The 24,866-nt window shown below is 42.6% G+C and overlaps 1 protein-coding gene across 4 annotated transcripts in view; it reads left to right on the forward strand.

Moving 5' to 3' along the window:
- The window catches only part of SLC12A6 (solute carrier family 12 member 6), a 122,521-nt gene that overhangs the window by 78,623 nt on the left and 19,032 nt on the right, over positions 1-24,866 (forward strand). For all 4 annotated transcript variants that reach the window (XM_008269264.4, XM_051822107.2, XM_051822108.2 and 1 more), the window contains 10 exons: positions 7,275-7,369; positions 10,745-10,876; positions 11,406-11,552; positions 12,910-12,964; positions 14,779-14,909; positions 15,544-15,785; positions 18,279-18,493; positions 19,824-19,982; positions 20,159-20,257; positions 20,528-20,585. In XM_008269264.4, coding sequence (XP_008267486.1) covers positions 7,275-7,369; positions 10,745-10,876; positions 11,406-11,552; positions 12,910-12,964; positions 14,779-14,909; positions 15,544-15,785; positions 18,279-18,493; positions 19,824-19,982; positions 20,159-20,257; positions 20,528-20,585 — 1,333 coding nt within the window. The remainder of the gene's footprint in view (positions 1-7,274; positions 7,370-10,744; positions 10,877-11,405; positions 11,553-12,909; positions 12,965-14,778; positions 14,910-15,543; positions 15,786-18,278; positions 18,494-19,823; positions 19,983-20,158; positions 20,258-20,527; positions 20,586-24,866) is intronic.

Below are 24,866 nucleotides of genomic sequence, written 5' to 3' on the forward strand. Positions count from 1 at the left end.
TCTTGTCACTTTTCATTTGAATTATGCAATGAAATACCAATAACTTTCCTAGTAATATCAGCATTATTTGGATGGGCTGATAATTCAAAACATTACCAAGGCCAGTCTCAGTAGGTATCCTCCAAAGCAATCTAGATAGTCCTGAAAGAGCCCTAGGAAATGGATTTGGTTCGTAGTTCCTACAGAGTAAAGATGACTTGCGGCCGGCGCCGCGGCTCACTAGGCTAATCCTCCGCCTTGCGGTGCCGGCACACCGGTTCTAGTCCCGGTTGGGGCGCCGGATTCTGTCCCGGTTGCCCCCTTGCAGGCCAGCTCTCTGCTGTGGCCAGGGAGCGCAGTGGAGGATGGCCCAAGTGCTTGGGCCCTGCACCCCATGGGAGACCAGGATAAGTACCTGGCTCCTGCCATTGGATCAGCACGGTGCACCGGCCACAGTGCACTGGCCATGGCAACCATTGGAGGGTGAACCAACGGCAAAGGAAGACCTTTCTCTCTGTCTCTCTCTCTCTCATTGTCCACTCTGCCTGTCAAAAAAAAAAAAAAAAAAAAAAAAAAAGGATGACTTGCTATTCAGAAACCCCAGAAGCACTCTTCCATTTGATATTTCCTGGGGTCAGAGTAGTGACCCAGGCTTTGGAAGGGTGTACTCTCCCACAGCATGGCTTCCCACCAAAATATTCAGGCTGAGAAGTGAGCTATGCTAATTTCATGCCTTTCGGTATAACCAGGCCTAACAGGAGTTTTGTCCCTTGCCTGGAAATCCTTGACCTTCCATGACGACCTCGTGATTTACCAGGACCTCTGTAGAGCTCTTTCACCACAGACAGACTTTGGGAAGGACAATTTTTAAGGTATTATTGATCTCATACAAATAGGCAAAGTCTCCAGGGACATTATTCCACCCTCCAGTAATATTAAGCAAGCAAGCAAATGAAAGTTTGGCCAGAAACAGGGTATCTGAAAGTTTCAGTGATTAATTTCCCCTGAAAATTGAGACTAGAAAGGTCCAAATATAGAGATGTCAAGGTTGCTAGGAAGTGACTTAAATGCAGGCAGCAGAATGAGGCAGCAAAGACCTTGGGCCAACACAATTATAAAGTTGCTGAACAGTATGTTGGAGCTTGTATCTTGTATTAGTCTACTTTTCAGTACTTTTACGAAAATATTCGAGAGGAGCCTCTTGGGAAACAAAAAGTTTATTTCAGCTTACAGTTTGGAAGTTTCACTCCACTTCAAACGGCCCCTTAGTTCAGTGTCTACGAAGGCTGCTCATGGCAGGTGCAGAGGGGTGATCATATCACTGGCCAGGAAGCAGAGCGAGCCTCAGCCAACCTCCAATAATAAACTCCCTCTCAAGAACCACTCTCTGAGGGCACACCCGCAATGATCCAAAGACTTCCCACCAGCTCCAACTCTCAGCGGCCATAATTAGATCAACTCTCTACCCTTCATTCATCAAGCATTAACATGAAAATATCAGCTTACGAATCTGGGGCCATTGTTGTGGCACAGCAGGTAAAGTCACAAAGTCACCACCTGATGCTAATGCCAGCATCCCATATGAGCACCAATTTGAATCCTGGCTGTTCCACTTGTGATCCAGCACCCTACTATTGCACCTGGGAAACCAGGGGATGGTCCAAGTCCTTGGGCCCCTGCCACCCATATGAGAGACTCAGATGGAATCCCAGGCTCCTGGCTATTGTGTCCATCTGGGGAGTGAACCAGCAGATAGAAAGTCTCTCTCTCCCTTCCTTACCCCCTCCTCCTCTCCCCCTCCCCTCTCCCTTTTCCCCTCTCCCTCACTCTCTCTCCCCCTCTCCCCCTCTCCCCCCTCCCTCTCTCCCTCTTTCCCTCTCTCCCCCTCTCCCCCTCTCCCCCTCTCCCCCTCTCCCCCTCTCCCCCTCTCCCCCTCTCCCCCTCTCCCCTTCCCCCTCCTCTCCTCTCCTCTCCTCTCTTCTCCTCTCCTCTCCCTCTCCCTTTCCCTCTCCCTCTCTCCTTCCCCTCCTCTTCCTCTCTCCTTCCCCTCCCCTCCCCTCCCCTCCTCCTGATCAGATCAAGTCTGATCAGAGTGTTGACTGGCCATATCAATGTCATAGTTACTTCACAGCTTGTTTAATCTGGTGTTTGTTAGCTTTGACATCCACAGTGAACACTAGTGTGGTGTTGTCTTCTCTCTTCTTCATGGCAGACTCAGTGGTCAGGCGGAACTTGATGATGGCATAGTGGTCAAGCGCTCTTCCAAGCACATTTGGGCTGCTGGAACATGTGTGATGTGTGGATTTTTGTTGTTGTTGTTGTTGTTTTTTGTGGCTGTGAATGCCTTTCATCACCGCCTTCTTGGCCTTGAAAGCCTTTGTTTTTGCTTCTGCTTTAGGAGTGGGCAGGAGCTTACTTCTTCGCCTTCAGTGCCATCTTGGTGAAAAGCAGAAATGATAATTTTTAAGCTGTGTTATTCTCTTTAGAATTTTCTGGAGCCATTAGAGCAAAATGATATATTTTCCTTCTTTAGAAAATTAAGATTTATTTATTTATTTAAGGCAGAGTTACAGAGAGAGAGAAGGAGAGCAGAGAAATCTTGCATCCACTGGTTCACCCCCAAAATGGCTGCAACAGCTGAGGCTGGGCCAGACTGAAGCCAGGAGCCTGGAACTCCATTCAGGTCTTCCACACAGGCGGTGGGAGCCCAAACATTTGTGCCTTCTGCTGTTGTTTTCCTAGGCACACTAGCAGGGAACTAGATCAGAAGTGAAATGGCTGGAACTCAGGACTCAAACTGGTGCTCATATTGGCATCACAAGAAGCTGCTTAAACCCGCTACACCTCAGCACCAGCCCCAATTTCCTTTCTTTTTGTAAGTGTTGTTAAAGACAATAGGTATAGAAAAGTAGAATAGTATGGTGAACCTCCATGAAGCTGTCACTCAGCTTCAATAATGTTTTGAATCTGTTTTCAAGGGCCCCACCCCCAGTTTTTTATTAGAATAATTTAGAGAAAACTCCAGGGGCAAGCATTTGGCCTAGTGGTTGAGACACCAGTTGGGACCTCACATCCCAAATTGAAGTGCCTGAATTTGAGTCCCAATCTTGCTCCCAATTCTAGTTTCTTACTGATGTGCACCCTGGAAGGTAGATGGTGATGACTCAAGTGCTTGAGTCCCTGACATCTGGTTGGGAGAACTGAATTAAGTTCTCAGCTCCCAGCCTCAGCCTGACCCAGTTCAGGCTGTTATAGGCATTTGGAGAGTGACCCAGCAGATGGGAGATTGCTTTCTACCTGTCCCTGTCTCTCTATTTCTTTCTCTATGTGTCTCAAATAAAGATAAAAGAAAATTCCAGACACTGTATGGTTTTATTTACCCCTTCTTTTAAAAAAATCAAATAACCAGTATATATGCAAATTTTTGTTTCAAAAATGTCTTTGCTTTTGACTTGTTTAACTCAGGATTCTAACAAAGTTCACACCTTGGAATTGGCTATGTCTCTTAAGTCTCTGTTTATTTGTGAGGCAGACTGAGCCCTCTCATCTGCAGATTTCATTCCCTAAATGCCCACAACAACTATGATTGTGTGGGACCAAAGACTGGAATCAGGAATATCAGGAATCAGTTGAGGTCTTCAACATTGGCACTAGGAATATAATTACTTGAGCCCTCCTCGTTGCCTCTCAGGGTCTATGTTACCGAAGCCAGAGCCAGGCATTGAAACAAGGCATTCCAATGCAGGAGGCAGGCATCTTGGCACCATCTGCACCATCTGCAGTGCCAGCATCCCATATGTGTGCTGGTTCGAGTCCCAGCTGCTCCACTTCCTGTCCAGCTCCCTACTAATGTGCCTGGGAAAGCAGCAGAAGATGGCCCAAGTTCTTGGACCCCTACACACATGTGGGGGACCCAGAAGATGCTCCTGGCTTTGGCCTGGCCCAGCCCTGGCTGTTGCAGCTACTTGGGGAGTGAACCAGTGGATGGGAGATATCTCTCTCTCCTTCTCCCTCTCTAACTCTGCCTTTCTGATAAATAAATAAATAAATAAATAAATAAACTTGGGGCTGGCACTGTGACGTAGTGGGTAAAGCTGCATCTGCAGTGCTGGCATCCTATATGAGCGCCAGCTCAAGTCCACTTCCCATCCAGTTCCCTGCTGATGCACCTGGGATAGCAGAGGAAGATGGCTCAAGTCTTTGGACCCCTGTACCTACATGGAATACACGGAAGAAGCTCCTGGCTTCAGATTGGCACAGCTCCGGCCGCCGTGGCCATCTGGGGAGTGAACCAGTAGATGGAAGACTCATGTGTGTGTGTGTGTGTGTCTGTGTTTGTGTTTGTAACTCTGCCTTTCAAATAAATAAATCTTTAAAAAAATAGAATCTTAAAAAGGTTTATTTATTTGAAAGTCAGTTATAGAGAGAGGGAGAGACAGTGAATGAGATCTTCCCATCTGCTGGTTCACTCTCCAGCTGGCTGGAACAGCCAGGTTAGGCACCATCTTAACTGTTATGATAACCACCTGTTACTCCTAAGTCTCTCTTTAATTTATGAATTTATGTCATTTGCTAAAGAAATAAAATTGTCATGTAGAATGTACTGCATTCTGAATTAGGTGACTACATTCTTGTTATATTTTGCATATTTGTCCTTTGTGTTTTCTGTGAACTAGTAATTAGATGTAGAGGCTTGATTACATTTAATTTCCATTCTTTTGATAAGAATTATTATAGAGGAAATGGCATTTGTTGCAGGGGTTAAGACGCTGCTTGGAATGCCCACATCCATACCAGAGTATCTGGGTTCAAGTCCTGACTGTGCTTCTGATTCCAACTACCTGCTAATGTGTACCCTGGGAGGCAGCAGATGGTGGCTCAAGTGTTTGGATCCCTGCCACCAGAGTTCCCAATTCTTGGCTTTAGCCTGGCCTAGCCCTGGCTGTTGGGTATATGGGGAGTATACCAGCAGATAGAAGATCTGTGTCCCTTTTTGTCTGTCTCTGTCTGTCTGCCTTTTAAATAAATAAAAAAATGAAAAAGAAGACATGAGAGATGATTGTATAGTATACTTTTCATTGTACTACATCAGGGAATTGTGTTGTCCCACTTCCAGTGGTGTTCAGGTGTGTCATCAGCTCTGGATCACCCTGATCTATCCACATGTAATTCTACCTCAGCCTTTGGCCTGGAGGTTGTGATCACTGCCTAGATTCATTAGAGGTTGCAAATGGTTAGGTTTTGGGTTCTTTTGTTTGTTTTTAGAGTTTGTTTATGTTTTTATTTATTTGAAAGGCAAAGTGATGGACTGGGGAGGGAGAGACATAGAAAGCCATAGGCCCCCAATAGCCTGGGCTGAGCCTGGAGCTTCATCCGGGTCTCCCATGTGAGTGGCAGGAATTCAAGTACTTGACCTATCACCTGCTGCCTCCCAGGATGCACGTTAGCAGGAGGTTGGTTCAGAACAGAGTAGCCAGTACTCAAAGCAGATTCTCCTATATGGGACACGGGCAACCCAAACAGTGACACCAGCCACAGTCTGAGTTTTTTTCTAATTATATCATTCCATTTATCATTAATCAGGAACAGTGTTTTTATAATGAAATTTTTTTCTTTAGTCATATTTAGCTATTCAGAAACACTTGGTACAAGGCAGGATAACTGGTTCTTTTCATTTATAATTTTTCAGAATTATGTGTGTGTGTCCTTAACAACCTAGCAAAGGTAATTAGTTTTTAAAATATCATTTTGGATATTTCATATTGGAGATATCAGTCTAAAAAGTGTATGTGTAGTGTTCATTTATCCCATTTTTAGCCATTGGAAATTTCTTCAAGTTGGTTGTTTTGTCTTTTGATTTAACATCTATCATTTTGATAGTTTTTTGGCTATCAAGCTCCTCTTATGAGGTTATAGGGTTTTTAATTTCTTTAATTTTTATATCAGTATCTATTTCATTAATATTGAAGATCTTAGTTCCATTATATTTTATTTTCTCTGATATCCTACCAGACCATGTAATTATGTTGCTTTTAAGCAATAAAGAACCAAAGTTAAGGAAGCATGCAACACAGTCTGCTGTCTTAGTGACTCAGTCTCTTTTTATTTTTGACAGGCAGAGTGGACAGTGAGAGAGAGAGAGAGGGAAAAAGGTCTTCCTTTTTGCCATTGGTTCACCCTCCAATGGCCGTCGTGGCCGGCGCGCTGCGGCCGGCGCACGGCGCTGATCCAAAGCCAGGAGCCAGGTGCTTCTCCTGGTCTCCCATGCGGGTGCAGGGCCCAAGCACTTGGGTCATAGCAGAGGGCTGGCCTGGAAGAGGGGCAACCAGGACAGAATCCAGCGCCAGGACTGAGACTAGAACCCGGTATGCCGGCGCCGCAAGGTGGAGGATTAGCCTATTGAGCCGCAGCACCGGCCTCTTTTTTCTTCTTTATAACCGTTTTACCAAATTCCTGTTGTGTGCCTCTTTAATATAAAAATATGCATCTTTAACATAAAAATACAAAAAATGGAGCTGGCATTGTGCCATACATAGCAGGTTAAGCCATTGCCTGCGACTCCAGCATTCCATATGGGTGCTGGATCAAGTTCTGGCTGCTCCATTTAGATCCAGCTCCCTGCTAATGAGCCTGAGAAAGCAGAGGAAAGTGGCCCAAGTACTTGGGCCCCTGCCACCCACGTGGGAGACCCAGGTAGAGTTCTAGGCCCTTCAGCCTGGCCCAGACCCAGCCATTGTAGCCATTTGGGGAGTGAACCAGTAGATGGAAGATTCATATTCTCTCTCTCTCTCCCTCTCTCTTTCCCTCTGCACCCCCCCATCCATAACTCTACCTTTCAAATAAATAAATAAATCTTAGTTTAAAAACTTAGTTAAATGGCCTAATTTAGCACAAGGGTTGTAATTTACACAGGGTTGACAGCCCTGGGGGCAGAGAGCTTTTCCTGCCGTGTCAGCAACAGTAGTGTTTAATCCATGTCTAACGTAATATTTTACACCAGGTAGAAACTCAAGTACTTATTTTTCATCCTAGATTTAGAAAACCTATTTAAGAGTAGGATTTCTGTAGACTGGAATCCTAAAAGAGCAGTGTCTCCAGAGGTTTTATATTGTCTGTGTTTACTTCTTCAGAGACTTGTTGGGGCTACATTCTCCAAACAGTGCTGAGTTCTGCCACACTTAGATAAGATCTGAATGTGACCATGAGTTCTGTTAATACAAAGGCCGTGAAGAGTTATAGTGCTGGTGCTTCTTTAACAGCAATAAAAATCTAACTTAGTTTACTTTTTTTTCTAGATGATGGGCATAAGAAAGCTCGAAATGCTTATCTTAATAATTCCAATTATGAAGAAGGAGATGAATATTTTGATAAAAACTTGGCACTCTTTGAGGTAATATTTGGGAGAAAACTCTGACGGAGACCTCAGGAACAGATATTTCAAAATAGCTGTTTACTCCATTTATTTTTAATTGTACCAGGTAGATAATGTAATAACTAATGTTAAAATACAGTAGTTATTATAACTTGTCATTGCAGTTAATTTTGTCTGTATAACCTAATTATATTAAAAAGGCATTTAATCAGATTTCTATAAGGTAAGGAAAGAATATAGATTTATGAAGTATGTACAGCCTAATTCACCTATAACTTAAATGTTTATATTGGGATAATATTCCTAAATATAAAGCAGTATATTTTCAAGCTTCTGTTTGCAAGAGTATCATTTACCTTAAAAATAAACAAAAAAAAATCACAGTAGGAAGCAGGATGCCATATTAAGAGGACCTATATGTCTTTTTTTAGTTGACAAATAAGACTTGTATATTTTTGTGGAGTGGAGTGTGATATATTGATGTATGTTTACATTGTAGGATGATTAAATCGAATTACCATATACTCATTTACTATTCATTGTGGTGAGAACATTTGAATTTTACTTTCTTAGCAATTTTGAAATATGCAGTACATTATTGTTGACTGTTGGTCTCAAAACATATTCCTCCTAAGTCTTTGTACCCTATGACTGACACCATATCTTTTCCCCATCCTCCTTTCTCCCTGCCTCTGACTCCGTGAGTTTAATTTTTTAACTTCCACACTTAAATGTGCCCATGCAGTATCTGTCTTTTTGTGCCTGGCTTGTTTCATTTAGTATAATGAAGAGGATCTGTTACCTGACTACAACAACATGGACTTTGATGGAGTCTGGTTGTTGAAAGGTGACTGGTTTAGTCCGTCAATTCCTTTGTCTGGCTTTAGACAGTGATTCAAGTTCCACTTCACTCAATGCCTGTGTTTTTTAAATACTTTCACTTTATTCAAGGAAAAGTCTAATGTGAAGATTTAGATCAGTTGTAAAGTTCTTTCCCAACCTGTCCATGCTCCATGTTGTAAATAAAGTCTTATGTATTAGTAAACAAAAAAGGGGAGGCCACTATAGTTAAGGATCTTATTACCAGTGTTTTTCACAGGTTGCTCTAAGGACCAATAATTTGTTTTTCTAAAGTTACATAGCTGTTAGAAAGAGAAATGAAAATTTTCATTGAAAAATCTTGTGGTCAGGGACTAGATGTTTAACCTAATGTTTAATATGCCCACATCCCATATCAGAGTACCTGGGTTTGATTCTCTGCTCTTAAAAAAAAAAAAAAAGATTTATTTATTCATTTGAAAGTCAGAGTTACAGAGAGAGAATATATCTTCCATTTGCTGTTTCACTCCCCAAATGGCTGCAACAGCCAGAGCTGGGCCATTGGGAAGCTAGGAGCCAGGAGCTTCTTCTAGGTCTTCCACATCGGTGCAGGAGCCCAACACTTGGGCCTTCTTCTACTGCTTTCCCAGGCCATAGCAGAGAGCTGGATCAGAAATGGAGCAGCCAGGACTTGAACTGGCACCCATATGGGATGCCAGCTCTGCAGGTGGCAGCTTTACTCGCTACACCACAGCACAGGCCCTTGATTCTCTGTTATTGAAACTGATTCGAGCTTCCTGCCAAAGAAGACTGTATGAGGCAGTAAATATAGCTGAAATAATTGGGTTCTGTCCACCCATGTGGGAGACCTAGATTGTGTTCCCAGCTATGGCTGTTACCATTGTACAGAGTGTCTCTCTCTCTTTCTCTCTTTCTCTCTCTCTCTCTTCCCCCCTCCTCTCCCTCTCCCTCTCCCTCTCTCAAACAAATTTAGGTAGAAAAAAAGAATTTTGTTATCATAAAATATCATGATGTTCCTCAAAAAATTAAAAATAGAACTACCATATGATTCAGCCGTACCACGACTCGGTATTTATTCAGAAGTGAAATCAGTGTGTCGAAGAGATACCTGCACTTCTGCATTCATGGCAGCACTATTCACAACAATCAAGACAACAAACCTTTCTAAGTGTCCTTCAAGATATGAATGGATAAAGAAAATGTTGAATATTTATGTGGTAGAACAACATTTCACCTTTAAAAAGAAGATAACCCTGACATTTGCAAGAACCTGGGTGAACCTGGAGGGCATTATATTACGTCAAGTAAGAAGGCACAGAAACACAAATGTGGCATGGTCTCACTTAATTGTGGATTCTTAAAATGTTGAGCTCATAGGGAGTAGAATGGTAATTATGGGGTAAGAGGGTAGGCGCCAGAGGAGGGAATAAGGTGATGTTAGAGTACAAGGTTTCACTTAGGAGGAATACATTTTTTATATTTGTTATACAGCACAATGTAGTTAATTTATACTTGAAAATTGCTAACAAAGTAGATTTTAAATGATCTTAGCTACAAAAAATTAAGTATTTAAGGGGCTGGTATTGTGGCACAGTGGGTTAAGCTGCTACTTGGGATGCCTACATCCCCTATCAGAGTGCCTGGGATCAAGTCAGACCTCTGCTTCCAATCCAGCTTCCTGCTAATGCACCTGGGAAGCAGCAGTTGGTGACTCCAGTGCTTGGGTCCCTACCACCCACGTGGGAGACCTGAATGGAATTCCTGGCACCTGGATCTTAGCTCCTGGCTTTGACTTGGACCAACCCCAGCTCTTACAGCCATTTGTCAAGTGAACCAGCAAACTGAAGATCTCTGTCTCTCCCTCTCTCTGTCATTCTGCCTTTCAAATAAACAAATAAACTTACTTTAAAAAACAAGTAATTGAGAGATATGGTAATTCACTTGATGTGATCATTTTGCATTTTATATATTTATAAAATCAAAAAATCATGTATGCTACAAATATATATATAACTTTTTTTTAAATAAAGATTTATTGATTTGAAAGGCAGAGTTATAGGGTAGTGGGAGAGAGAAAGATCATCCATCTATTGGTTCATTCCCCAGATATAGGCCAGGCTGAAGCGAAGAGCCTGGAACTCCATCCAGGTTTCCCATATGAGTGCAGGAGCCTAAGTACTTGGGCCATCTTCTGCTTTCCACATACATTAGCAGGGAACTAGATCAGAAGTGGTGCAGATGGGACTCAAACAAGCACTCATATGGGATGCTGGCTTTGCAGGCTGTAGCTTAACCACAAAGCCAGCCCCATATAACTGTTACCAGTTTTATATATATATATATATATATATATATGAATGAAAGAGAGCAAGGATTCGTGATGTCCTGATTTTGACTTTTTTTAATGTAGAAGAATTAAGTGTCATTAATTTTCTTAAAATTTTTACCTATGAAATATTTTCTCATTGTACAGTGTTCTGGGAGAAAGGTTATTTTGATGCTTGCTTTCAGTGTTTTTCGTAACTCATTTCTTCCATGCTTCTGGCTTTGTAGGAAGAAATGGACACCAGACCAAAAGTGTCTTCTCTCCTCAATCGCATGGCCAATTACACAAATCTGACACAAGGAGCAAAGGAACATGAAGAGGCAGAAAACATCACTGAAGGGAAAAAGAAGCCCACCAAGGTGAGACATCAGAATGATAAGGATAAATAAAAAGGCTCCACAAATCCAGGGCATCACTGCTCATCCAGTGACTTAGAGACTTGCTACATGCCTGGTGCTGCTCTGTTACTGGGGTCCTAGCATACGCTGAACATTCAGAGCCCTGGCTGCCAAGCAGCCTCAATTCTAATATGAGAAGATGATCATTAAGCTCTTATTAAGTGTTGATAAATACTGTAGCAAAAACTTATGCAGAGTAAACAGACTATCACTGGCAAGGATGCCAAGTGGAGGGGTCGCCACATTTGACAGAGTGGACAGAGACAGGACTAGGTGATACTTGAAGAGAACCCTAACTAATGTGAGGGAGTGAGCCTGTGAGAGGAGAGCACTGTAAGAGGAGAGCCTTTTGAAGATATTTATTTAACTTGTTATCTCTTCCTTGAGATTTTTGGTAATTAGGGAGCAAGTTTTTATGTAACAGTAAAAAATAAAAGCATCTCTTCTGGATGACTGTATAATTTTTTCTGTCGACCTCTTTTCTTCCCAGACCCCCCAGATGGGTACTTTCATGGGTGTCTACCTCCCCTGTCTACAAAATATTTTTGGAGTGATCCTCTTTCTACGCCTTACATGGGTGGTCGGCACTGCTGGAGTTCTTCAGGCCTTTGCAATCGTCCTCATCTGCTGCTGCTGTGTAAGTCCCCTGTTGGCTCCTGGAGTTAACCTGGAATCTTTCAAGTTCTCATCAGTATGTGCACACGACCTCTTGTTGAATAAAACAGCATTTGGGAAGATTCATAATCTCAAGAGAGATTCTGATATTAAAATTTGAAGGATTTTCAGTTATTTAATGCCTGTTCCCTGTCTGCTATCTCTTATATGAAGTACTAGAAGTTACAAAACAAGATTTCAACCGGAAGTAGAAGATAAAGTTCTATCTTCAAAGAATTTAAAAGTCCAAACCATTTGAGCATAATAGCATCAAATTTGTGACAATCTGTTAGAAAATGTAATGCATTAACTACAGTACTTATTGAGAACCAAAACAGAGCTACTTACGAGGTAGACTATTGGTTTGTTTTTTGTTGTTTTGAAGTCCCCTTAGCCCTTTCCTCAAGATTCAGTTGTTCTTTGTAGGTTTTCTCTCCACTTGCTGCGTACATTCTGATGGTCCTTTAATTTTAACTCCTCCTGTTTGTGTATCTCAGTCACATCTATTGGTTTATCATAGATTTCTACTGCCCTCTTTCATTACTATCACATTCTACCCTCCTTTTACATTGTTTTTAGCTGAAAGCCATACAAATGAGGTTTGACATAGCCCATATCAATAATAGCTGAAAAATCAAGGCTCCATGTTTTCTTTCTCAGTTTCTCAGGCTTGAAACTTCAAGGGCATACTTTGGCTCCTTGATTGCCTCTCAGCCTAATCAGTTACCAAGGCTAATCCATTCTCTGTGAAATCTCTTACATTCCACCCTATCATTTTATTCTCCCTACTCCCACTGTAATTTGAAACTTGTCATTGAACTACTTTAATATCCTACTGACCAGTACCTCTGAATCCAGCTACTCCCTGTCTGCACTGCTTTCTGTCCTATAGTACCAGACAGTATTTTAAACTATACTTACATGATCAGAAGTCTTCCAAGGTTCCCTCTCTTAATGAATATTATTCTGGTATCACAGTTAATCTTTTGTCAGGATTTTACCTATTTTCTGAGTTTCTTATTAATTCATTACTTCCTTTTCAATGTAATATGCTTTCTTTCCTATTTAACTAGGACCCAGAGTGAGATCAGCAGTTCTTAATAGCAGCAAATTTACTGATTGCAATGTGGGAACATTTTAGCAGAATCCTGCAGATGATATTGGTGGTTCATGCAGTGAACTGGAGCACATTATCTGATTTCAGGCCATTAGGTTTGACATAAACTGTTCATCAAAGTAGGTAGAGTCAAATTTTTGAAAACTGCTCTGAGGTCTGCAGGAGGGAAATAGTACAGAAATGTCTTTCCATCAGTGACAATCTTCTCTCCCTTTCTCTGCAGACAATGTTGACTGCTATCTCCATGAGTGCCATTGCCACTAACGGAGTGGTGCCAGGTCAGTTGGTCAAGGTTGGATTTCAGGGGTTGTCAATGATTATTGTGTGTTTATGCCACAAAGGCCAAGGCGCAAACTTCCAAGGAACAGAATACCAAAGTAATAGACTATAGGACATAGACATTAATACTATTAATTATTAATACTATTTGGCATTAAGATAGCTTCTTTAAAATCTGCCTATTTCCTAAACTTAGAAGTCTTTTCATTTCAGTTATGTTCTTAGTTTAAATTTTAGTTAGAATGTATTTGAGTGGAAGGCTGTCTCATGCCTATAGTAAATATTCTTTGATTTTTTTTTTTTTTTGACAGAGTGGACAGTGAGAGAGAGAGAGACAGAGACAGAAAGGTCTTCCTTTGCCGTTGGTTCACCCTCCAATGGCCACCGCGGCCAGCGCACCACACTGATCCGAAGGCAGCAGCCAGGTGCTTATCCTGGTCTCCCATGGGGTGCAGGGCCCAAGCACTTGGGCCATCCTCCACTGCACTCCCAGGCCACAGCAGAGAGCAGGCCTGGAAGAGGGGCAACCAGGACAGCATCCAGCGCCCGGACTGGGACTAGAACCCGGTGTGCCGGCGCCGCAAGGCAGAGGATTAGCCTAGTGAGCCGCGGCACCGGCTCTTTTCTAATATTAGCTACATGTGTTTTGTGATGTTTTACATATGTGGCATATTCTACAAAGAAGGTTTTATCTTTTTTTTAAGATTTATTTATTTGAAAGATAAAGAGTTACAGAGACAGAGAGGTTTTCCATCCTGTGGTTCACTGCCCAAATGGCCTCCATGGCTGGGGCCAGGCTAGACCAAAACCAGGAGCTAAGAGCTTCCCCTGGGTCTCCCACATGGGTACAGGGGCCCAAGCACTTGGGCCGTCCTCCATTGCTGTCCCAGGCACATTAGCAGGGAGCTGGCCTGAAAATGGAGCAGCACTAGCACCCATATGGGATGCGGCAGCTTAACCCACAGTGCCGGCCCCTTATTTTATTTGTTTTTCTTTCTCTCTCTCTCTCTCTTTTTTTTTTTTTTTTTTCAAAAGACCTTGGCCAACTAACTTGAGACCCAACACTAAGCCCTGGCTGTTTGCAGTCCACCGTCAGGGAAGCTGGGTGCAGCAGGCAGAGCCTTTCTACAGGGAGGGCAGAGGCAGGCTGAGTGGGTCCCTGGCAGTGTTCAGAGCCAGCCAGGCTCCAAACAGGGGCCTAAGTGGTTTTTATGGGACATTCTACTTGTCCAAGTCAACACAATTGAGCTTCAAAGTGAGAAACAATTCACAGAATTGTCTCTCTCTCTCTCTCTTTCTCTCCCCCCACCCCCCGCATCTGCCTCTAACTCTGCCTTTCAAGTAAATAAATAAGTCTTTAAAATTTTTTTAAAAGTGTATTTGAAGGCAGAGTTATGGGGTGGGGGGAGGGGAGGGACAGAAGTCTCCCATCCCTTGATTCACTCCCTAAATAGCCTCATCAGCCAGGGCTGGGCTGGGCTTGGCTGAAGCTGGGACCCCAAATCTTCTGGATCTCCCATGTGGGTGCAGGGACCAAAGGACTTGGGCCATCCTCTGCTGCTGCTCTCCTAGGTGAATTGGCAGGCAGCTGGATTGGAATGGAGCTGCCAGGAATTGAACTGGTGCCCTTATGGGATTCAGGCTTTGTAGGCAGTGGTTTTATCTGATACACCTGCAACACCAGTCCCTCATTCAGGATATTTTGAAGCCTAAAAAACATCCTTCATGCATATTTTTGTTGTGTGTGTCTTGTTTACATGTTTCTTATTAACACACTCACTCTATCCTGTTCACCTTCTATTTTATCTTGTAGCTGGGGGCTCATACTTTATGATTTCCCGAGCTCTGGGTCCAGAGTTTGGTGGCGCTGTTGGCCTCTGCTTTTATCTTGGTACCACATTTGCAGCAGCCATGTATATCCTTGGGGCAATTGAAATTTTTCTGGTAAGTACTTTATTATTTGTGGTCTGCAATATAGAAGAGTTAGATTTGGGTTTAATCCGTTCTTTGATATGAATGCTTCTGAGAGGTCACCTATAGGAATCCATCTGGTGATTGACTCTAATCTGTTACTGGCCTCTTACTGTGAATATAAGGCAGAAAGGTTGAGGTATCCTTTGTCTAACTCTTTCCTTCCACTCTATTACTGCCACTCTCCCTTGGATGTAACACTTCTCTCAATGAGGAAAAAGGAAAACAAAATTTACTTTCTTTGAGACCTTTATCTCAATGAAATAAAATGTTTTTCATTTCCATATTCACTGGGATGTGTTTTTTTTTACAATTTAAAATAATGATAACAGAGCAGGACTCAGGATAATTATAATTTTATATAACACTGAATAAAATTAATTCCCTTTTTTCTCTGTTTTGAAATGTAATCTTAAAGAATAGCACATGGGGGGAAAATATCTATGACATCCCATTTTGGTAGGCATTCCAAATCCTAACAGGAATTCAGCTAATTCTCCAGCCATTTGTTATATGCTTTCCTTTGTGAAAGCAAATGTAAACTGTTTCAGCCTTTCCCTTTGATTATTTTGAAATTACATCATTTTCCTGTTCTTTCATCTAACAGGTATATATTTTTCCCCGGGCTGCCATCTTTCGCAGTGAGGATGCACTCAAGGAATCAGCAGCCATGCTTAATAACATGCGTGTCTACGGCACAGCTTTCTTGGTTCTCCTGGTATTGGTGGTATTCATCGGTGTGCGCTATGTGAACAAGTTTGCCTCTCTTTTCCTGGCCTGTGTCATTGTGTCCATCTTGGCCATCTATGCTGGAGCCATCAAGTCGTCTTTTGCCCCTCCACACTTTCCGTATGTGTCTGCCTTTTTGCTTAGCCATCATTATAGGAAGCCATTGATGTATCTGCTGGTGTGCTAATTTCAATCTGAATTTCAGTGTCTAAGATTGGCCTCCTAGGCCAGCGCCACGGCTCAATAGGCTTATCCTCTGCCTGCAGCACTGGCACCCTGGGTTCTCGTCCCAGTTGGGGTGCAGGACTCTGTCCCGGTTGCTCCTCTTCCAATCCAGCTCTCTGCTGTGGCCCGGGAGTGCAGTGGAGGATGGCCCAGGTCCTTGGGCCCTGCACCCCATGGGAGACCAGGAGAAGCACCTGGCTCCTGGCTTTGGATCAGCGTGGTGCACCGGCCGTAGCAGCCATTTGGGGGGTGAACCAACAGAAGGAAGACCTTTCTCTCTGTCTGTCTCTCTGTCTCTCTCTCACTGTCTAACTCTGCCTGTCAAATAAATAAATAAATAAATAAATAAATAAAGATTGGCCTCCTAGATAAGCCCAGCTAGCGAACAGGCAAGAAGCCTCTTGTTAAACACTGTCATGTGAATCTTGCTCCTATGTCCCAGCATAGAACCAGCAGCTGTAACCCTCATTTGATACAGATAGTAGGTTTTGTTCCTCTGATACCAATTATACATATTTTCACTAAGGGCTTTACAGTGTAGTTATAGCTAGCAACCTTTGTAAGATATTTAAATGCTGGATTCCTTTTATTAATGAAAAATCAAGAGAGTCAAAAGAAACCTAAATTCTTATGTGAATTTTTAAAATAATTGCATTTTTTATTCTTTTTTTTTTTTTTTTTTTTGACAGGCAGAGTGGACAGTGAGAGAGAGAGAGACAGAGAGAAAGGTCTTCCTTTGCCGTTGGTTCACCCTCCAATGGCCACTGCGGCCAGCGCACTGCGGCTGGCGCACCGTGCTGATCCGTGCTTCTCCTGGTCTCCCATGGGGTGCAGGGCCCAAGGACTTGGGCCATCCTCCACTGCACTCCCGGGCCACAGCAGAGAGCTGGCCTGGAAGAGGGGCAACCGGGACAGAATCCGGCGCTCTGACCGGGACTAGAACACGGTGTGCTGGTGCCACAGGCGGAGGATTAGCCTATTGAGCCACGGCGCCAGCCGCATTTTTTATTCTTAGTAGCATAATGGACTGTCTTTTGTTTTTTTAAGATTTATTTATTTGTTTGAAAGAGTTACACAGAGAGAGAAGGAGAGACAGAGAGAGAGAGAGGTCTTCCATCTGCTGGTTCACTCCCCAATTGGCCGCAATGGATGGAGCTATGCCGATCTGAAGCCAGAAGCCAGGAGTTTCTTCTGGGTCTCCCATGTCGGTGCAGGGACCCAAGGACTTGAGCCATCTTCTGTTGCTTTCGCAATTCATAGCAGAGAGCTGGATCGGAAGTGGAGCAGCCGGGACTCGAACTGGCATCCACATGGATGCCGGCACTGCAGGCGTTGACTTTACCCACTACGCCACAGTGCTGGCTCCAAAATGTAAATATTATAAAAGCACCATTCTGGTTACATCTCAATTTGGGAAATTCCATTTGCCTCACATTCTCCTTTGCTTATCCTCTTCTTTCTTGGTTGGTAAACAGTCATTATATATGGTACTTTCTTTAAAATGTTCCGGCAAAGCAAGACTAAAAACCTAGAGGAATGCACAAAACAACTCTGAAAAATATTGAGAGTTGTTTAAGCTGAGTAATAGTTGCATGGTTCATTATGTATGTGTACAGCCAGGTTGCAGATTTTAAAAGTTGCCTTGTTCCTACTGAGAGGTATTTTACTGTGGTTGTATTATTTCTTTGTTCATATTTATGATTCTGGGTTAAAGAAGAAAATAAAACAAGAAGTTATTATTTGTATTATCCTTAAATACCCTCACTCCCACTGGGTCTAGGCTGAAGTTCAAAAGCTGTTTTCTCTTGGGCCATGAAGGGATGTGCTTTTCAGTTTTAGCCACACTGCCTTCCTCACAATAGTAGCCAAAATGTTTGACCTTTAGCACGCCATTTTCAAGGGGTTTGTTATGAATATAAGGAATTTTAGGCAAAAAAAAAAAACAATGATAATAAGGACATTTTAAAAATAAGAACAGAATGACTCCAGGATGCTTATAGAACCAGCAGTTCTTTAATTTTCTAAAAATTTGAAGGATGAATCAGCTCAGTTGTCATTGGAAAGCTCATGTGTTTGAATTCTGTCTTTGCCACCTACCACCTGTACGGCCTTGGGCAGAATACTATAACTGTCTAAATTGTAATTCTTCATAGACAAAATAGAAAAATATTAATATTAACATTATGAGATCACTGTAAGGATTTAATTAACAGAAAATATAACTCACCATTCACAATGGTAGTTAATAAATATTAGTTCCTTCCCACCCATGAAAACAAAAGCTCCCAGAGATATTTTGGGGGAGGGTGCTTTCCTAACCTATTACCTTTTTGAAAAATGTATTTTCTTTTTCTTCTTTGATCTTTCTCCTTATTTATCTTCACTTAGGGTCTGCATGTTAGGTAACCGTACTCTTTCTTCAAGACACATCGATGTTTGCTCTAAGACCAAGGAAGTTAACAACATGACAGTTCCATCAAAGTTATGGGGCTTCTTCTGTAACTCAAGTCAGTTTTTCAATGCCACCTGTGATGAATACTTTGTTCACAATAATGTCACTTCAATTCAGGGCATTCCTGGATTGGCTAGTGGTATCATTACAGGTAAGTTCTCTGAGGAAAATGGGTTTTGTTTTCTTAACCTCTTAACGTTGTCCATGAAGTCTTGGTGCCCCTTTCCTCCTTCAGATCAACACACAGCTCTTAGTTCAACAATTTCTGCTTTTCTGTTAGTACCATTATCTTTATTTAGGACTGCCTTGCAGAGTGTTGTCTTTTTCTTGCATTGACATCTGGAATAGAATTTTTTTTTTTTTTTTTTTGAGAGGCAGAGTTAGCAAGAGTGAGCTTCCATCTTCTGGTTCAATCCCCCAACGCTGGAGCTGGGCCAATCCAAGCCAGGAGCCAGGAGCGTCTTCCAGGTCTCGCACATGTGTGCAGGGGCCCAAGCACTTGGGCCATCCTCCATTGCTTTCCCAGCCATTAGCAGAGAGTTGGATTGGAAGTGGAGCAGCCGAGACTCAAACCGGTGCCCGTATGGGATGCCAGCACTGCAGACAGAGGCCTAACCTACTACACCACAGTGCTGGCCCCAAATAGAACTATTTTCATGCGAGTACATCCACATGTGTGTTTCCCTAAGAGCTAAATTCCTGAAACTCTTTAAGTAACATCTGTCTTAAGTGTCTTGGTCCTCAAATGTCATTGCACATAAGCCAGTTCACATTAATGAGTTAGAAATAGCGTTGTTATAGATTGTGGATTTTTTTAAAAAGATTTATTTTATTTATTTGAAAGGCAGAGTTACAGACAGAGGTAGAGTCAGAGAGAGAGGTCTTTCATCCGTTGGTACACTCCCCAGATGGCTACAACAGCCAGAGCTGCGCCGATCCGAAGCCAGGAGCCAGGAGTTTCTTCTGGATCTCCTACGTGGGTGCAGGGGCCCAAGGACGTGGGCCATCTTCTACTGCTTTCCCAGGCCATAGCAGAGAGCTGGATCGGAAGAGGAGCAGCCAGGACTAGAACCGGAGCCCATATGTGATGCCAACGCTTCAGACCAAGGCTTTAACCCACTGTGCCACAGCGTCGGCCCTGGATTGTGGATTGTAATAATGGATTGTACAGGGAATTCAGCTTTAGTCTGCTTAATTTCTAATAACTTGCATTAGTAAAGTTAACTGCATTCACGTGTGCCATAGCATTTTTTCCAAGTATATTTTAACTAAATGAGAAAGGTTTTATGTTTTCATTTACGTGTGCTTTGTTGTGCAGCACATACAAGTGTGTGTACATGTGCTCGTGTGGAAGAAGCAGAAATCCCTTTATAAACTATGTAAACGAGAAAGCTGATTTTGAATACTGTTTGAGTAGAAATGATCTGATTATCTTCTTTCCATATTGCTGCTGCTTATATTATCTTTCTTCCCCACTGCAGAAAATCTTTGGAGTAATTATTTACCTAAAGGAGAGATTATCGAAAAGCCCTCAGCCAAATCATCTGATGTCCTGGGCAGCTTAAACCATGAATACGTCCTTGTCGACATCACCACCTCCTTCACTCTCCTGGTGGGGATCTTCTTTCCCTCTGTCACAGGTAAGCTGAGGCGCTGCTCTCTAGTTTAGAAACTGTGAGACCCAGGGAGTTGTTTGACTCAGGAGACAGAATTATGTTCTCAGGGTTTCACGCTGTGTCTCTAGATTTTGGTAATTGCATGAATACCAAAGTGCCCAGGAACTCAAAAATTAACTTATTTTTCCTCCTGTCCACAGGGATCATGGCTGGATCAAACAGATCTGGAGATCTGAAGGATGCCCAGAAGTCCATTCCCATCGGCACTATCCTTGCCATTCTGACCACATCCTTTGTCTGTATCCTTTTCACAGATCTAGTCTGAGCCTGAGTCATGGGAACATCTAGTAGAACTAGAGTGATGGTGGGGTTCTTACCCTGGTAATAAAGATAACTGCTTTCTACCACCTAATTCTTGCCAGATAAACCTTGTGTACAAAATTCAATAAGGAATTTATAGATTTAGCATATTTAGCATCTCATTTTACTGTTAGAAGAAATATCCCAAGTGTCTACTTTCTATCATGTCAGAGGGTAAACAGCCGTTTCCTTGACTCTCGGTATGGTAGATTTAAGCAATGTCGTCCTTTTTGGTGCTTGTATTGAAGGGGTTGTGCTCAGAGACAAGTAAGTGATTAATTTCGTTATAATGATCTGTCTTCTGTAACATCTGATCATCGCACTTGGCTCCAACACAGTTGGAATGTCAGAAATCTAACCTGAGGTTTTAATCATGATTAACAATTAGAATATATAATGCGCCAAAAGGCTAGTGAATAATAAGGGCCAGTATGTTGTTATAAATATATGAGATGCAGTGAATATAGCTGTTCAAAAAAAAACAGCGAATTTGAATAGTGAGGATTTCCTTGTATATTAGAAACTGTTGGAAAACTAGGCAAAAAGGAAGACAAGTTAATAAAGTTCAAACCTTTGAAATATCTCTAGCTTCTTTATGAGACAGAATTATCTAATTCAGTTTGGCATTCTGAATAAAAGCCTGAAACTTACTTTCTTCATTTCCTTTAGGAAGGCTACTGAATATGTTTTTCCTTTCCTCTCACCTAGGAGTATAAAATATGTTTGGCAAGAGATTTCTAGGCAAATACTTACCCAGAACCTGCTGCTTCTCCTCAGATGTTCTGTGTCTTGGTTAATGCCTCACCATTCATCCCTCTCAAATCAGAATCAGTCTCACTCTAGACATTTCCCATCAGCTGCCTCATCCAGTTGATGCCTAAGCCCTGTATATGTCACCTTTCAGCCCTGATCTCACTTTCTCTTCTGTTTATCACCATCACTTTGTGAAGGCCCTCAGGATATTTTGCCTACATTACTGTCATCATTTCCCTTCCTGTTTACCATCTTCTAATCCCCCCACATTGCCCCCAGATAGCTTTTTCTAAAACACAAAATGTTTCAGACAAACCTCTCTGCTTAAGAGCCTGCCTACGCTCCTTAAAAACCCATCACTTTTGGCCGGCGCCACAGCTCCCTAGGCTAATCCTCTGCCTTGCGGCGCCGGCACACCAGGTTCTAGTCCCAGTCGGGGTGCCGGATTCTGTCCCGGTTGCCCCTCTTCCAGGCCAGCTCTCTGCTATGGCCAGGGAGTACAGTGGAGGATGGACCAGGTGCTTGGGCCCTGCACCCCATGGGAGACCAGGATAAGTACCTGGCTCCTGCCATCGGATCAGCGCGGTGCGCCGGCTGCAGTGCGCTGGCCACGGCGGCCATTGGAGGGTGAACCAACGGCAAAGGAAGACCTTTCTCTCTGTCTCTCTCTCTCACTGTCCACTCTGCCTGTCAAAAGAAAAAAAAATCACTTTGATCTGGCCATGTCTGCTCTTTGTTCTGTAACTCCCACCATTCCTTCCTAGATTGTGTGTTCTAGACATAATCTTGAGTTAAAGGTACCTTGTTATTTCAAACCTCCAACCATCACACATTTGGCAGACTCACATTCATCCTCTAAAACTAGGCTAAGTACCTTCTCTCCTCTAGAGCTATTGCAGACTTACCTAACCACTCCTCCCTCTGTTCAGCCACCGTATTTGAACATGCTATGTTATTGTACTCCCCATACTACATTGCAGCTACTCATTTTCAGATTATTCTCCCCTACTAGGTTGACTCTTGTGAGAATAGGAAGCCTAATAGATGCAGTATAAATACTGTTAACAAAACAAGTAGCACACTGTATATGTGTGTATGTATGTATGTGTGTGTATGTATGTATGTGTGTTACAAGTAGCATAGTATATATACGTGTGTGTGTGGAATAGTATAGTATGATACTATTCATGTATTAATAGAGAATTATATATCAGAATAGCAATGATTTTTAAATATACTGTAGTGGAAAATATAGATTTATGGAACTCTGGTAAATTATACCATATTATAAAAATTGTTGAGAATGTAAGTTGGAATGTGCTTTGGAAAACAATTGGTCATTATCTCCTAAAGTTGAACGTGCACCTCTCTGTAACTCGGCAGTTCCACTTCTGGGTATATCCAACAGAAATACTTGCGTGTGTATATCAAGAGTCACACACAGGGAACAGATGTTGTGGTACAGCAGGTTAAGCCACTCCACAGGATGCCCACATCCCGTATCCAAGTGCCTGGTGTTGAGGACTGTCTCCACTTCCAACTCAGCTTCCTGCTGAGGCATCCTGGGAAGCAGCAGATGATGGCTGAAGTGCTCTGGGGCCCTGGCACCCATGTGAGAGACCCAGATGGAGTCCTAGTCTCATGGCTTTGACCTGGCCCGCCCCTGGGGAATGAACCATCAAATGGAAGAGCTCTCTCTTTCTCTCTACCTCCACTCACCTCTTCTTCTCTCTTTCACTCTTACTTTGCCTTTCAAATATATGGAAATATTTTAAAACAACAACAAAAACACTAATACATGGGGCATGCATTTGGTGCAGAGGTTAAATTGTGATGCCCACATCCCATATCAAAGTGCCTGCATTCGAGTCCCGGCTCCACTTCCTATTTCAGCTTCCTGCACCCTTGGAGACACAGGTAATGGCTTGAGTGCTTGGGTCCCTGCCACCCAGAAGTGATATTCTGATTTATTTTGGACTCCTGACTTCTGTCTGCCCAGCCCCAGCTATTACAATTGAAGGAGTGAAAGCTGGTGAAGATCTCTTAGTCTCTCTCTGTTTTTCTGCTTTTCAATTAAAAAACAAAATAAAGAACAACAAAGGAATCATACAGAAGACAGAGTAGACATTTAGCCAGCTCCTGGCTCTAGCTTCCTACTGATGCAAACCCTGGGAGGCAGCAGTGATGGCCAAGTAATTGAATTTCTGCCACCCACATGGTAGGCTTTCATTGAGTTCCCAGCCCTAGCTTTGTTTCAGTCCTGGCAAAAGAGTCTTTGCAGGCATTTGGGGAGTGAACCAGGGATGGGAGCTGTCTTTTCTATCTTCAAATTAGTAAATACTACCAAAAAGAAAAACATGCACAAGAATTTCATAGTAGTAGAGTTCTTTTTGTTTAATGTTTATTTTTATTTATCTGAAAGGCAGAGAGACAGTAATTGAGTTCCTGCCCCTCATGGGGGATACCTGAATTGCGCTTATGGCTCCTGACCTTGGTATCAGCCCAGACCCAGCTGTTGTGGGCATTTGGGGAATGAACCAGTGGATGGGCCCTGTCTGTCTCTTTCTCTCTCAAATAAATAAATTTAAAATCTAACATCAGATTTAAAGAGAAGAAAATGTATAACCTTCCTGGAAAGCAGTTTGGTAGTGACTTTTAAGGTTGAGATGTTTTAAAGTATTGAGCCTTTTTGGAACAAGTAGGCGTTTGCCATAAGGAAAAATAGTCTGAAGTGTGAATGTAGCTATGGCATGAAGATGTTAGTTGTGTTTAGTATAGCAGACAACCAACACTGGAAGAATGGATCCATGTAAAATACAATGTAATATTATTCAAACCACTGAAATTTATTCATAGTTTTCTTGACACAGGAAAATGCATGTGCTTTAAAAGAATACAGAATTACAGGTGCAGTGAGATCGCGTGTTTTAAAAAACAATAAATAGACTAAAATATGCAAAGTACACAAAATGTTAAGATTGTGGATTTACTTTCCTATTTTTATTAAGATTGACTTATTTATTTGAAAGGCAGAGAGAGTGAGAGAGATCTTCCGTCTGCTGATTCACCCCTCAGATGACTGAATGAAAGAAACTGGGACTGAGCCAGGCCAAAGCCAGGCACCCAGAGCGCCTATCCGGGTCTCCCACATGGGTAACAGGGACCCAAGCACTCAAGCCTGCTTTCCCAGGTGCATTAGCAGAGAGCTAGTCAGAAGTTGGGCACCCTGGACTCGAACTGGGTCTTACATGGGATGCCAGTTGCAGGTGGTGACTTAACATGCTGCACAACACTAGCACCCCATTTCCTGTTTTTCCCCCTTTCTTTGTATTTTTCTCTGATTTTCCAATTTGTCTCCAAAAGGAGATCTCTTGATTATCTGAAGGGGAAATCTGTAATTGATGCTTAGCTTATTTTCCAATCTTACAGGTTATTTTTTCTTAATACAGGTCAAAAGTGCCTTTTTTTTTTTTTTTTTAAATATGAGAGGCAGAGAGACAAAGATTTCCAGTACACTGGTCCATTCCCCAAGTGCCCAGAACATCCAGGGCTGAGCTGGGCTGAAGTCTTGAGCCAGGAACTCAACCCAGGTCTCCCAGGTGGGTGGCAGGAACCCAACCACTAGAGCCATCACTGATGCCTCCCAAGGTTTCAATCAGGACTTTGGAATATGGAGTCAGAGCTGAGAATCAAACCCCCAAACGCTGATACCACATTAAACATTTTAACTAGTGTCTTCACTGTAGGCCAGATGGCCATTATAGCAGTGCCTTTGATCAAATCTATCTTTACATT

This window comes from Oryctolagus cuniculus, chromosome 12 (assembly GCF_964237555.1).
Source record: "Oryctolagus cuniculus chromosome 12, mOryCun1.1, whole genome shotgun sequence".
In the NCBI taxonomy this organism is placed as follows: Eukaryota; Metazoa; Chordata; class Mammalia; order Lagomorpha; family Leporidae; genus Oryctolagus; species Oryctolagus cuniculus.